At 40.0% G+C, this 15,967-nt stretch overlaps 1 protein-coding gene across 7 annotated transcripts in view; it reads left to right on the top strand.

Moving 5' to 3' along the window:
- The first annotated feature begins 925 nt into the window (after positions 1-925).
- MAPK10 (mitogen-activated protein kinase 10) overlaps positions 926-15,967 on the top strand; it is a 267,071-nt gene continuing 252,029 nt past the window's right edge. For 3 of the 7 annotated variants that reach the window (XM_054029918.1, XM_054029914.1, XM_054029922.1), the window contains exon 1: positions 926-1,230. In XM_054029918.1, the coding sequence (XP_053885893.1) occupies positions 1,228-1,230 (3 nt within the window). In that variant the 5' untranslated portion in view covers positions 926-1,227. Of the gene's footprint in view, positions 1,231-1,280; positions 1,418-3,898; positions 3,952-5,357; positions 5,471-15,967 lie in introns of those variants that run through there. The other 4 variants (XM_054029915.1, XM_054029919.1, XM_054029916.1 and 1 more) reach the window with 3 other exon arrangements.

The raw sequence follows: 15,967 nt of genomic DNA, 5'->3' as shown, positions 1-15,967 counted from the left end.
GGTTAAATGACTTGCCCAATGTCACACAGGAAGGCTGAGGCAGGACCAGGAGTTGAACCCAGGCCTCTTGAAGTCTGGTTCAGTGCATTAACCAAAGACCATCTTTCCCCTTGCTGTTGAACAGCAAAAGGGCAGAGCAACTGCTGAGACATGTAAAGCAAATGTGCCTCAAATGGAAACTATTTTGACAGTGCTAGTTGCATAACCCCTAAATTAGAAGACTCCAGAAATCTGAACAAAGTCTGTCAAGTCAAACTACGCTAGTATCTATCTACCAACCAACTGGCTTTCTTGAGCTGTAGAGTACACAACAGTGGCATCCCGAGTATCCAGTTAAAGGGCACAGCATGCTGGTAACAAAGAACAAATCCATGGTCCTGCTCTAGGGGCTCTATCCTCATAGATGCATTACTTGCCCATGCGTATTTCAAATAGCTATAAGGGATGGTATAGAGAAGGAAGTAACTCCCGGCTGTTTGTTGTAGTGTAGCTATTTGAGCACAAAGCTGGACTGGATCACAAAAGGTGTGGTTTTGGGGTTCCCTGCGTTGATCGCTGTGTGCGCAGCAGCCAGTGCAAACAAGAGGTCAGAGCTGCATGAAGTGAATCCTTTCGGTTATTACCTGCTCTTTCTACAGACTAGCTCCCTGATGTTGCAGATGCCAGTGCTGATGATGCTGGTAACAGCTATTCAGCGTCCCTTTGCAGTCTGCTCTATCCCCTGATTCACTGGGAGATACAGTAGCTGTAGCAGCAGATTAGACTTTTTTCTCTTCTCTCTTTTCTCTCGCCCCCACCCTCGAGACCTCTGAGCTTTGACGTCACGTGTGCTCCTTTCAGTTGCCATAGCAGCCCCATTCCCCAAGCCCTCTGCCTGTCTCCTCTGGTAGGTTCCACAATGGTACAGCCAGCATCACGCTGCACAATGGTTTCCAGGCAGTGAAAGAGGGTGATTCAGCAAGCCACTCTTTCTTCCCCTTTTATTTCAATATTATCATATGTTTTCCCTCCCTTTCCCCCCTCTGCTTTATTTTTTTCCCCAGGGATTTTATTTAGTACACTTTTTAAAAAATTGGTTTGCCTTGAAGTCACCTGCCCATCATTATAATTATTATTTTTTTTAATACCCCATCTCTTCCTCAGTTTGGAATGTGGTTAAAAATACCACGTAAGGTTGCAGTTTGAGGGAAGGGTTGCTGTACCGGGAGCATAGTTCGCAGGCACGGAATGGTAGGTGGTTGATGCTAATATTCTACGACTAACCTGCCTTTGCAGGGTGGGGTGATGAATATTGATTGTTGATTTAAAAAAAAATGAGAGAGAGAGCCAGGTTAATGAAGTAAACGGCTAACCGATGCAAGAAGGCAGCAGTGTTACAGAGTTTGTGGCCGGAGGACCATCATTTTCCTGTATTTGGGTGTGTATGAACATTTCTATTTGGGCTGTTTAGGTGACCGGTGGTTTTAGGAGCAGTACAGAGGCACAGCATGGATGGGGTGATAGTGATTTAACAGCTGGTGCATGTAAACAGTAGTGCTGTACTCAGCCTCCTTACCTCTGAAACTGCTGGGGCTTTCTTTGGGAGATAACTCTTGGCTTTTAATTCAGCGAAGAAAGCATTTTGTTTGAGTGTGTATCTGTCTAGAGCTATATAAAATAACAACTATATAGTCATTTTAAAAAAAGGAATTGCTATTAGTAAACACCTTTTGTGATCCAGAAGCTAAAAGCACTGGCCTTTTGCATAGGGGTAAAATGTTTAATTAAAAAAAAAAAAAAGATTGGGGGAGGGGGGTGGGGTGGAGAGTGAGTGTGTCCGAAAAACTGTGGTGTTGGGATGTGTGCGGTAGTTGATGGAAATTATAGGCAGATGGAGGGATGTCTTGAAGGAAGTGGTCTCTGAAGGTAGGCTTCACTCCATTGCATGACTTCCACATGTAATCAAACAAAAAGTGCTGCATTTTATAGAGACACCAAAAGGCCTTAGGAAAATGATGTGCAAAATAATTGCCCAGGGGTATGCTACAGAAGAGAATCCAACAGTTTCTTAGACTGCAGTGAAATCAATGTAGCTTCATGGAAAAAGCCTCACACAGTTCTGCCAGCACTGCAATTGCAACAGAATTAACTATTTTGCTTTTTTCTTTTGCAAAGGGGGGCTTATTACAAAATAATATGCATTTCCCTTGGAGAGTGAAATGCCACAGCCATGCCTAATAAGCAAACTGTGCCCCCGGATAATCTGAATGGGCTTGTTCCCTGAGTGATTGTTAGCTTGTTTACATGGGCTCCTTTTTACTGCATAGCCTCACCATATCCTCAGTGCAGCCTTCCCCTTCTGTGATTTGTTCAGTGTGACTTTTGCCAGAGACCTGGTGAAAGATGAACCAAGCCAAAATATAAATACAGGTTTTACCAAAGGAAATGAAGACAGAGGGGGAGTGTTTATGGGGAAATATTAAATAACATAGTATGCATTGTCAGGATTCTCTCTGAAATGAGCTGGCTGCAGGGCATAGATATTTTGTCATGCATGGCCAATTTATTTTAAAAAAAGGGGGAGAGGGGTGGAGGAGTGAGAGCATGCATGTACAATATACTGGAATTGTTTGTGTTATGTTCCGCCATATGCAAATGCATTTGATTCAGATTACCTGGACATAAGGAGATGTATAAACACCGTGATCCTCTGACCCGAATTCAAAACATGTCATTGTCGGTGACTGAATAGTATATGCTGGAGTAAAGTACCCTCTTTTCCCTGTTTTTCCTTCTGCCTGCTGGGTACTCTTTCTAGACCCCAAAGTGGCATAAAAATACCTGTTTTTGTTGCCTGGAGCAATTGATTTTTCTCCATTGGGAACACACATGTGAATCACAGACGTGGCTGGACCTCAGAAAGCCATGAAACTGTATATTTTCTCTTCCTCTCTCTCCTATTCATACACATGCACCGATATACACATGCCTAGAAACAGCAGCAGGATAATTTGGAGCTTTATGTTACTGATGAGGAGCTTTATGATTCCAGAAACATTTCTGAAGGGGATAAGGGTAAAAAGCACTTAACATGAAATATTAGCTGCCTTCAGCTGACTCTGCTTGCTTGATATTAGAGAACATTTCTCTTGTTGTTGAGAGAAGTGTGTATGTGCTGGAAGGGTCGGTTTATGAGCAGATCCCAGCAGGGATGAATATGTTGTTTGCTGTCAGTGTCTGGCATGTCTGCAGCCATTACTTAATGATTTCATAGTACCGTTCAATAATTGCAAGGCACGATATTGTTCAAGTGTTGATTTTTGAAAGATACATTTGATATTACAATGGGAGATCTACCAAATTGTGCTATCCTTTTGGAATATTATAGGGCCCAGTCCTGCTTTGCATTGTGTTGCAAAACTCTCCTTAACCTCAGTGGGAGCAAAAGCAGGCCTCAAAAGAATCAGATTCCTCTATTACGCATACACTATTAAAAAAAATCCAATTATTTTAAAATGTAGAATTAAGAAAGAAATCCTAGCTTTAAAACGTAAATTTAAGCTACAATGCAGTGCAAATGAACACCATTCTTCAGATTGTTCCTGAATAGCAAAAACTATAAACATCATTCTGGTGAGCACTAAATGCAAAGCAAGGCTTTGATGTGCTGTTCAGTGTGGAGAGCGCTCCAAACCACTTAAACCTCCCATTATCCAGGTCACATTTTTAGTTCATAGTAGCCCTAGTAGAAATTATGACTTTAAAAAAATCTAATCATTGCTTTGCTATCGTTCATGCTGCTTTATTTTTTCATTGAGGTAATAAACAGGAAGGGAAAAAAGATTTCGCTGAACCAGAATAACAAACAAATACAAATTGGTTTCCTGCTTCTATTCATTCTCTGCTTCCCTTGCTACAGGTTCTCTGAAGCTCAGTGCTACCCTGCAAGAAAAATACCTCCTCCCCCATATGGTGGGTAGATTTGGCACTAATCCAAAACTATGCTGTATCTGCTGCAAACTGCTCCCCCCCTTCCTCTTACTATAGTACCCGCACCTTGGGGACAGAGACTTGGGGGAAAAAGAATCTTTTAGAGTAACATAGTCAACTGTAATGTAGAAACCTTGTTTATTAGTAACTGAAAGCAAAATAGAACTTCACCTTCATTACTGTGGAATATTAGATGTCAGGGTCGTATTCCTGTGCTCTGTACTGAGAGTGATTATTGAAGTACAAATGAAAGGTGATATTGTGAAGGGGAGGGGAAATATGTAATTTTAATAGTACTGAATCTTCTAGTTTCAGAAGTTTATAGGACGGCAATACAATTTTACTTGGGTTGGCTACTTAATATACACAAGTCTTAGCTCAAGAGCATCACCATTATTATTGTTAGCAAGCTTTAAGAACAAGCCCTTTGGTATTTTTTAAAGTAATGGGAACAGAAAAAAGAAATCAGATCCGTTCAGTAGGTTCTGATGCTTTTCTCTTTCTTTTGCACAATGGGGGTGGGGGCTGACCAGCTTCTCAGCTCTTACTATGGAGTGCCCAGCACAGCTCCTGCAAAGGCCATTGGCTTCTGAGTGCCCTGACAATCCTGCTGACCACGCCGGGAGGTGGGATAGGTTCGGAATGGCTCTGCACTGGCATGATTCTGAGAGGGCAGGACATGTTGTCTTTGGGGCTGCTTTGCACCACTTTCAGGGTGTAAAACGGATACACTAGAACACAGACTGGCTTTTGGCATATAGCCAAATAGTAAAACAAAACCCCCTCAAGGGTAAAATCCTGGCCCCCTTGAAATCAATGGCAAATTCACCACTGGTTTCAAAAGAGGCCAGGATCTCACCCTAAGGAGCCAAATACTGAATTAAACACTGACTACAGTAGGATTGCATAGGATGTGAGTCGGTATCAAGTTTGGCCCAATACCTTAAGATGGTTTAAAAAGCTTGCCCCTGTGATTAAGGAGTAACCTCTTCTCATAAGGATTCTTAATATGCTATTCTTATTATGCAGTCTCAGTACAATCTTCTTTTGAGCTGCTTGCACTTTGTGTTTTGAATGAATGGCAAGAAAACTTTGCCTAAGCTTTAATGCGTTCATTGATATTGGACTGGAGCAGCCTTCCATATCGTGTGACAAATACATGAGCAACCTATTTTGTTTGCTTAGAAATCCCCTCACTGTGGTGATTATATTACAAAAGAATCTTAAATCATACACACAAAATGGTGGGTTAATGTTGGAATTTTAATTTAATGAGGATTTTCCTTCCTTTTATATTTTAGTCTTCATTTCTTGTGTATGTGGGTCAATTAAAAACTCATGTTTAAAAGGTAAAATACAATGTTTCTCTTTGTTTTTTCTGTGTTTAGGGCTAGCATTAGAAATTGGTACCAGCAGCAGGCCAAATTCAGCTATGGGAATTCAGGCATGAAGTTGACCCCTCTCAATCATTTCCTATAGATGAGACATAGCACAAGCTGTGGTGAGTTGCAATAGATTCTTTAAAAATACAACGCACTCTTTTGAAAACTACTTAATGCCAACATGTATGCTGTTAAAGCTGTCATTTTAAATGCTGTCTTTTTTTGGTCATTTTTAGTCAATATGAGTACAGAGCTGCCTTATAAGTCTGTCGTTTAAAATCTTTATTACTGCTGCACTGGAATGTAATGGAAATATAGTTTTGGAGGCGGTGTGAAGGCAGTAGAGTAGTAACATAAAAACCATGCAGTGTTATGGACTTGATATAACTATAGACATATGCCATTGTTTATCATTTTTGCCTTATGTATCTTTTTTTACTCTGAGGTGACTAAATACACCTCAGTATGAGGAGTGCTTAGTGGGATTTTTTGGACATAAATCCTATGTTCCTTGGCTTGCTGCAGCAGGATTTAAATATTTTTGTCTGGTACCACTAGGAAAAGAGAGTGAAATTGACAGTAAAACTGACCATCTGAGCTGAGTGAAGTGCAGAAAATAAATAAGCAGCATGAATGGTGAAACGTAAATAAGATTTTAAAAGTTCTTGTAGTTTTACTAATCCTTCTGGGTATCATTAGTAATGCAGGAAAGGAAGGTTTCTGAATATATCATTTTGATCTTGATTGTGTGTCTCTTTTAAAATTGATCCGTTGGGCTTTATTTTAATTATATGTTAGTAGGGGGAAAACCTACTGGTACTTAATTTTGAGATGTATAAAATTATCACAAACCAGATTTTTATTTGCTATGCATGTTTTAATTTTATAAGTAACCACATTTCTTTTGAAAATGAGCCAGTGTTTATAAAAACATGAGAACTTTTTTTTTTTTTTACCTTAAATATGTTTGCTACTCGGCAAAGCTCACCCCCAGCTGACCATGCCAGAAAGGTTTGCAAACTGCATCCTAGCAGTTTTGACAACCGCTACAAGTACAGCCTGCAATGTCTCCAAGATAAGTTGTCTGATCTGTGTGTCATTACATCTCCTGTGGGTTTCCTTGAGGATCATACCAGCTGTTCAAGATGGGGAACCTTCACATCCTCTGTGATTTGGTGTAAGCCAATGGTCTGTGTGTGTATTCCATGTCCTGGGGAATCACGTAAGCTCCACTCAAGAAGAGAGGACCTGAGTCTTCCCAGCTTGAGCTAAAAAGCCAGATTCTGTAGCTAGGAGCTGTAACAGACTCTTATCTTCTATAGATGAAGCATAAAGGGGTAGACAAACACATGCCAGCCAGTGCGTTATGCTAACGTGTTTAATATAGCAATAATAAAATTAGCAATGAGATAGGATGGCCTCAGTATTGTTGGTGAAAGCTGCTGCAAGGAATATGGGCTGGGCCTGAAAAAGCAAGCAGTTGAGACCATTTGTTTCTGTTTGAGGGTGGGAGGGGGTGAGAGAAGAAAAACAGTGCCCAGTGGTCTTTAGCATAGCATCGTAATCTGCTTACCCAACGGGGTTTTTCAAATAGGGAAACCGTATGCTGGGTGGGTACTACAATTCAGGTCAGAAGTGGGGCAACTTAGATACTGATGTTGCCGATGCATGGATATTTAATGAGAGTAAGGTTCTTGAATGAATGTGGGGCTCTACTTCTGGTCAGGAAGGGTGGGGATAGAGGAAGAATGAGTGGTGTTGGTTTCCAAGTTTGTGGGTTGCAGGCAAGATTTGTGATCTTCATCATGAGCAGGCCATTCTGTGTCCATGTTAATAAGCACACCAGTCTTCATCGTCATTTAGTAGGGAGACAGTTTACATTGTAACGCCTCTTATATACTAGTCTGAATTCCTCCAGTCCAAAAAAGAGCTCTTAAACTATGAACAGACAGTTAGAATTATGCAAAGTTCAGCCGGTTAAGTTTGTAGGATTTCTCCTGGACTAAACTTTCTTTGGCTTATATCCATATGGGTCACAAACTATGGGTTTTGCTTTCAGCTTCAAATAAACGCACAAAAATAAAGGAGAAATTCAGATGAAGCTGCTGTTTAGGTTGAAACCACAGAGTTGTGTGGTTTTCATCCAAGTTTGCTAAGAAAAAAGGCCAGATTCACTCATCTTCTGAGTGAATCTTACCACGCTCTTGATGGATCTGGCTGAGCATTAAGTTTGTATTGAAAACCAGAAAATGTCTACATGCTTTAGAGATGTGACACGCCTTCATTACAAAATCCAAAGATTGTAGCATCCAGATAAGATACTGTTTGCAACAAATCAGTGCATGCACACTCTAACTGGAAGAAATTTTTTACTGGCTTGTTAATGGAGAATTGCAAAAAACTTTCATCAGAAGTTTGGGAGTTTTCTTATTATATTTTGAGATGGAGCTGTGATATGTTTAAATTAGGGCTGTCAAGTGATTAAAAAATTAATTGCTATTGCACAATTAAATAATTGTGATTAATCTGTGCTGTTAAACAATAAAATACATTTATTTAATATTTTGATGTTTTCTACATTTTCAAATATATTGATTTCAATTACAACACAGAATATGAAGTGTACAGCGCTCACTTTATATTTTTGGTTAAAAATATTTGCACTGTAAAAAACAAAAGAAAATAGTATTTTTCAATTCAACTAATACAAGTACAGTAGTGCAATCTCTTCATCATGAAAGTTGAACTTACAAATGTAGAATTATTTACAAAAAATAACTGCACTCAAAAATAAAATAATGTAAAACTTTGGAGCCCACAAGTCCATTCAGTTCTCCTTCTTGTTCAGCCAATCGCTCAGACAAACAAGTATGGTTACAATTTGCAGGAGATAATGCTGCCCGCTTCTTGTTTACAATGTTACCTGAAAGTAAGAACAGGTGTTCACATAACACATTTGTAGCTGGCATTGCAAGGTATTTGCATGCTTGATATACTAATATTTGTATGCCCCTTCATACTTTGGCCACCGTTCCAGAGGACATGCTTCCATGCTGATGATGCTCATTAAAAAAATAACGCATTAATTAAATTTGTGATTGAGCTCCTTGGGGGAGAATTGTATGTCTCCTGTTCTGTTTTACCTGCATTCTGCCATATATTTCATGATATAGCAGTCTTAGATGATGACCCAGCACATGTTCTTTTTAAGAACACTTTCACAGCAGATTTGATAAAACGCAAAGAAGGTACAAATGTGAGATTTCTAAAAATAGCTACAGCACTCGACCCAAGGTTTAACAATATGAAGTTGCATACAAAATCTGAGAGGGACGAGGTATGGAGCATGCTTTCAGAAGTCTTAAAAGAGCAACACTCCGATACAGAAACTACAGAACCTGACCCATCAAAAAAGAAAATCAACCTTTTGCTGGTGGCTTCTGACTCAGATAATGAAAATAAACATGTGTCAGTCCGCACTGCTTTGGATTGTTATTGAGCAGTGTCAACCTGTCATCTGCATGGACGCATGTCCTCTGGAATTGTTTTGTTTTTGAGTGCAGTTCTGTAACCAAAAAAAAAAAAATCTACATTTGTAAGTTACATTTTCACGATAAAGAGATTGCACTATAGTACTTGTATGAAGTGAATTGAAAAATACTATTTCTTTTGTTTATCATTTATACAGTGCAAATATTTGTAATAATATAAAGTGAGATTGTACACTTGCATTCTATGTTGTAATAGAAATCAATATACAGTATTTGAACACAGAAAAACATCCACAAATATTTAATAAATTTCAATTACTATTCTAGTGTTTAACAGTGCAATTAATCACAATTCATTTTTTTAATCGGGATTAATTTTGTTGAGTTAATTGCGTGAGTTAACTGATTAATCAACAGCCCTAGTTTAAATAATATTAACATGGAATCCTTAATGTATTTAACACGGAACCATTGCCAATGCAGCTGAAGCTTTAGGTCAATCAGCCTTTAGCAGCGTTGCTTTTAGAATCTAGTTGTTTAACTAGCTTAATTTTTGGGGTGGGAGTGATATCTCTACTTTCCACCCATTATATTTATAATAGTACACATAATGCTAATGCTAGTACATATAATTTTTGGTTATCCTGAAGTACAATTATTCCTCTGTCCCATTGTGATGCAACTTGAATCATTCATGCCTCAGGTCACCAAGATGTCTTGGCAAAGACTGAAACTGTTTCAGAATATTCAAAGTACCGACCAACACTTCTATCAGGGTTTTTTTGTTTTTGTTTTTGCATGCAGGCTAGAGAAGAAAAACTCATTTGAACATCTTCTGTTCCCTGTATCTCAGTTATAGGTGGTAATATACAGTATGTGCTCTCAACACAATCTAGCAAGAGGCATTGTGGGCTGCAAGTCCCTGCTTGGATCAGAAATACATGGCACCTACCAAAAGAGCTCACACACTTTGCTAAGTGGATAGTGTAGAGTTCCTGCTCTGGAGAGCTGATAGTTTAAATACTTTAAAAGAAGTCTATATACGTTCAGATATTTAATACAATAAAGTATTGTGCATATGCACAATAGGTCCCCAGTCCTGTAAACATGGATGTGCTTGATTTATGTGAGTACAAGCTCTCAATTTAGGAGCTCGATGTACAAGTTACCCATTTGCACAATACTTGGGTCTGCAGTTTGGCACTTACGTGTGTAGATCAGGTAATTGCACTTGACTCCGTATGGACAAATATCCATTTGCACATGAAAATGCAGGCTTTATGCATTTAGAATTTGTGTGTTAGTGAAATCAGATGTCACTTCTGAAAACTTGAACTTAGTAATCAAGTGGAAAAGTTACATTATTATTCTAGTTAATAGAATAAACTGGCCATGTAATAGGACAGAATAAACTTTCAAAATCATAAATAGGTATCAGTTGAGGCACAAAGTCTGCCTACCACCAATCATCCAGTAAAAGGCAGGTAATATAATAACTCACAATATTTTATTCAGCCATAAAAATAAATTGCATTCCCGGGGTGTGTAGAATTTTGCAAGGCTGTTAGTCTCTGGTAGAAATTAAGTGAAAGTAGTGAGAGATGGCCTAGGTTTGGAATATCAAGTTATGTAAACTAACTAGGGCTTTCATATTACCTTGGGTACAGTAATTTTAAATATGTAAACACTTAAGAAACCCTTTGAGGATCTTTTTTATCCTTCACGAATCTTAAGCTCAATATATTACAGTATTTCATAACAGTATAACACTCTTATTCTATCGGTGGCTCTTTCTTTTTCATTGGTATCCTTATAAATGTTCAACACAATAAGCCATATTCTGATCTTGGTTTCCCTGAACATATGTACACTGCAAAAAAAGACCTTCATCAGCGAATCTCAGAACCCAGGTCAAATGACTCAGACGCACAAGCCTCTTGAGCATATGGGACTAAAAATAGTCATGTCGACGTTGGGGCTCAGATTAAAGCCCAGGGTCTGAAATTTGGCGAGGGGGGGTGGGTTTCAGAACCCAGGCTCCAGGCTGAGCCTGAATGTCTACGTTGCTGTTTTCAGCTGTGTAGTGTGAGGTGCCAAAGTCAGTTGACCTGGCATTGAGAATTGTTGCCATGGGTCGGTCTTGCAGTGTAGATGTAGCCACCTATATAAATACAGAGTAGCTCAAAACTTTGTGTGTGTTACCAGAGCTCAGAAATCAGCATTCTGGAGTCATAGCTGAGAGCTGGAAAAACATTCTGGGTACTTACATGTAAAAGAACATGATTTTAAAGTTTAGGCCCTGATTGTGCAACTTCTACCCACATTAATACCTACTAATGTGCGTTGTCGCATTGAGTTTACGCAAGTTCCATGTAGTCACACTCAAGAGTACTACTCTAAGGTGAGCAAAGGTTGCAGAATTGAGGTGTAGTGAGATGCCCTAGTGGCGGCAAAGAAGAAAACCCCAAATCCGTCTGCATTTGCTTGATCTTTTTCAACGGTGGCAAAAAGCTGGTATACAATATGAAGTCATAATAGGTTTCCCAGTTTGAGAAGAAAGATCTATCATTCTTCAGATGACATTTCACTGCTTACTTAGTGGCATTGAGTCACTATATTGTAAATGCTACCAATAATTTTCTTTTAACATGAATGATAACGTATAGCATTCCACAGAGAAAAGCATGTTCCGGTCACAGGGATACACTCAACTCCATGCAAAGCTGCCTAGAATATGGACTCCATTTGTATGTGTAAAGTTCTGGCAGCAGCACCCAGCTCAAATGGGAACCACTGGGCTTCTCCTGCCCGCCAGGAAAGGATGCCTGTCGTTTTTTCCACACTTTTGATGACAGAACTCCCGAAGCAGCATAGATAGATAGATCAAAAGTTGGTAGAATTATCACAAACCACTAGGACATATTGTATTGCCTGCCCTAGAGGGGAAATCAGGAGCAGAAGACAAATGTGTAGTTAATTTAGATAACTTGAGTTTTCAGTGCTGCATGTGAATAATATGTATAAATAAACACACAATATATAATGTATAATCTTAACATCAACTGTGTAGTTTGGCTCTATGTGATTTTTACACATGTGTTGTCCAACTGAAAAATGCAGCACTTGAGAATATTAGGTGGATTTTAAATATTTCCAGGAGGATGTGGGGACCATAAAATGATGGCTGGGTTACAGTCCAATATAGTGTCTTCATTTGTGATAAATACGATCTTACCCCAATGTTGCTACCATTATTAGGGAAGTTTGGTCTAGTTGTTTGAGCTAGTTGTTTGAGCTTAGAACTGTTGGTTGTTACAGGCCTTGAGCAGGTCACATAACCTCTCTTTGTCTCAGCTTTACCATTTTTAAACTGAAGAGAGAGAGAACATTTCCAAAAAGTCCAGGATTTCCAAAAGTGAGTAGTGATTTTTGGTTGCCAATTTGAGGCAGACTAAAAACGACCTAATATTCAGAAGGTGAGTGCTCAGCTTTTTCTGAAAGTCAGGCCCATTAAAGTACCTCAAGTTGGCTCTGCAACTTTTATTTCTTCGGTCTCAATCAGAACTTTGGCCTTTTCCCTTATGAGTTAAATGGCAATGTTTTCCAGACAGTGATCAAATTATTCAATTATTCCTGCCTAATCTGACCAAATTAAATCAAAAGGGTAGTGACAGAACAAGAGAGAGAGAGGGAGAGTGGTGTGCATGGTTTGTGCAAATGATTTGGCTCCTAAGATTTTAATCCAAACAAATGTAGTATCTGAACTCTTTGATACAAGTAAATAGTGACTTAGGTTGCATATATAAATATTGGTTAATGTTTCTAAAGGGCTGTAGGAAAGATCATGATTATACTGGTGGTGATTGTCTATTGACATTTAAAAATGAATTTTTTTTTTTTTTTTAAGAAAAAGTTGAGTACCAAGTAAAATCATTGTCCAGTTTTTTTTTTCTGAACAGGATTTGGATATATTTACATTTACCTCACTACTTGTTATGTTGCATGTATCTGTATACAAGCAAGCAATGCAACATGTTCCATTAAATGAACTTTCAGGATGGATTTATTGCCCAGGAGGAAAATGTCTACATTCTCCCACATCAAAAGCAGAAAAAATGGTAAACATGCCCTTTCAGAAATCCACAACAGACTGAAAAATAGTAACTAGGTGTCAGGCCATGACATTTTTTTCTTACCATTTGCTCGTTGAACAAGAATGCACAGAGATTCACACACCTGTAATGCTGATTGTAATGGGGATTGCAGAGTATGCTGTTACAACAGGAGAGCAAACTGATAAGAGCAAAGGGAAATAAAATTCATAAAAGTTTTATTTTTTTAAGCTCAGTTTTTGCCCTTATTTTAATAATCAGTCTCTTACAGGTGCTAGTTGTAAAGACCACTTGGAAGCTGTGGTCTAGTAGGAAATGTAGGTACACCTCTACCTCTCTATAGCGCGACCCGATATAACATGATTTTGGCTATAACACGGTAAAGCAGTGCTCCAGGAGGGTGGGGCTGCGCACTCTGGTGGATCAAAGTAAGTTCAATATAACGCGGTTTCACCTATAACGCGGTAAGATTTTTTGGCTCCCGAGGATAGCGTTATATCGAGGTAGAGGTGTATTTGGTCATATCCTATGCTCGTTCTTCAGGTGGAACAAGTGTAAAATACACCCCAAAAGTGTGTAAATGATAAAGAAGGGATATGCTTTCTAGTGAGCTAACTTGTGGCAGTTTGGGGGGATATTGGTGAAATTCCAGGGCTACATGACACCCATTGTAGTCAATAAAAGATGTATAAAGGGATAGCTCAGTGGTTTGAGCATTGGCCGTCTAAACTCAGGGTTGTGAGTTCAATCCTTGAGGAGGCCACTTAGGGATCTGGGGCAAAAATCTGTCTGGGGATTTGTCCTGCTTTGAGCAGGGGGTTATAATAATAATACTTAATGGAGATATCCTATCTCCTAGAGCTGGAAGGGACCTTGAAAGGTCATATGAGTCCAGCCCCCTGCCTTCACTAGCAGGACCAAGTACTGATTTTGCCCCAGATCTCTAAGTAGCCCCCTCAAGGATTGAGCTCTCAACCCTGGGTTTAGCAGGCCAATGCTCAAACCACTGAACTAGCCCTCCCCCACCCCCAGGGTCTCTTCTAACCCTTATATTCTATGATTCTATGAATTTTCCCCAATTTTCAGGTCCCAAAAGGACTAAAAATAGGTAGATAAAACCAGTTACCACCTTGTTCCCAAGATCAAATGTGCAAATGAGTCAATTGAAGCCAGCTGATGAACAGTAAAGTGAGTCAAGTCTCCATTTGTTTCTGAAGATGGCAATACTTCTTAAACTCCACATATGCCCATAGTAATCTCATCTGATCTGAAATTTCTGCAGGTCACACCTGGCAGATGTTTGTTTCCTCTTATTCTGTTTTTGCAATTGAGGATTAAAAACAGGATACAATGCAGGTGAAGTGACATTGGGTTGTGTGCTGGTGTTGCGTACTGTACGCTGGTTTGTTTGGTGTTTGACAGTTCTTAGGTTACGTCAAATTGTATGGCAATGGTATACTCCAAGATGTGATGTGCCTTGTTGTCAATAGTTCAGGATGCCCAGGCCTCCCATTGAAATCAATGAGCTCAATGTGATTGACTGCTATTTACCTTCCCCTCCACCCCCCAATCTCACAGCTGCTCTTTAAAGACCTGAGCCTATGAGGTGCTAAGCATCCATATTTCCATATGGCAGGAATGTTCAACATCTCCCAGGATCATGTCCCAAATACGGGGAACAAATGTTTAGTCAGGCAATATTTATGCAGTTTAGCAAGAGCGCTGGTGTAACATTACCTGGGGGCTGGGTTTCAGGTCATTGACCACTAAACTTCTGAACCGTTGAGCCTCTCCATATAACCCACCAAAATTCCATTTAAATAATATGAGGAGTCTGACCCGAACCCTCAACAGCCAATAAATTTTGATTTGAGGGTGCACTACAGAGCCTAAAGAATAGATAAACTACTTAAGAAGATTCCAGATCAATAACAGAAGATCCTATATAATACCAGGGTAAGGGATGGAAAAACAATGCAATGGTGGGTTGTGGTTTTCTAATGCTACAGTTATGGACATGGTTTAAGAACCTAGATACCAGATAGTAGTGGGGAAGGGGAAAGTGTCAGCAGAGGGGGCTGGGGAGCTTGGAGCAAACAGCCAACCAGCACAGAGAATGTCCTGCCAAAACTATAGAAAATACTCTGACGACATCAGTCTGTCAGCCCCACTTAGGCTGATTGTGCAGCTGCTCTGCAAGCAGGTGTCTGGCTGGGTTCTCCCTGCATTTTCTAAGCCCACATGGCATCCGAGTGTCCCAAGTGGCGGTCACCCCTGAATAGTTCTAGGTTTGTGGGGAGCTGGGGAGGAGAGGTGGCCTGGCTGGGCCTTATTTTATACCCTTCTCCCCAGGGCAGCAGTACTTGCTTAGACTCAGATGCAATTAAATGACCTGAGCAGTATTCAAAGAGGGAAGCAAAACCCAAATCTCTCTCCACTCCTGTACAATCTATCTCCAACTTATGGGCATTACAGAACTGGCAGTCAAACAGAGAGTAATTACTCAGGCCATGTTGATTATTACACTGAAAGCATCAAACCAGCCATTTCTGTGAGCTTTCTCTTTGGAAATCTGTGTTAAGACAGTTACCCCTGAAAAAGGAGGAGAACGTATCTCTCTCAGCATATTTCATGGAATTTCATGTTGGCTTGTTTGTAATTTCAGCTGGTACGTTGAGGGCCAGACTGTGCCTGGTCCCTGCATGAGGGTGCCAGGGAGGGAGGGAGGTATATGCAAGAATGTCTTACTGCCGGAGCAGCAGCCTGACTGAGAGGGAGTACTTTGACTCCTCCACAGGGCTAGTGCTCCTGTTAGCAATAGGCTCTGCAAAGGAATAGGGAGGGTCAGGGAGATCTTTGAGCCACTACCCTTCTGAGGCATTATGGTGGCTTTGGGCACAAAGCCTTCCTGAGCTCCTGTTGAGATAATTTTCCTCCACTGTATCCCAAAGACAGGGTAATGTCTATAGGCCCCAGTAGAATGCCACTTGCGTTGCTGTCGAGTCCCAGGGCT

This window comes from Malaclemys terrapin, chromosome 5 (genome assembly GCF_027887155.1).
Source record: "Malaclemys terrapin pileata isolate rMalTer1 chromosome 5, rMalTer1.hap1, whole genome shotgun sequence".
Taxonomy (NCBI): domain Eukaryota; kingdom Metazoa; phylum Chordata; order Testudines; family Emydidae; genus Malaclemys; species Malaclemys terrapin.
The sequence above is the reverse complement of the archived record's forward strand: the minus strand, read 5'-3'. Positions and strand labels throughout refer to the sequence as shown.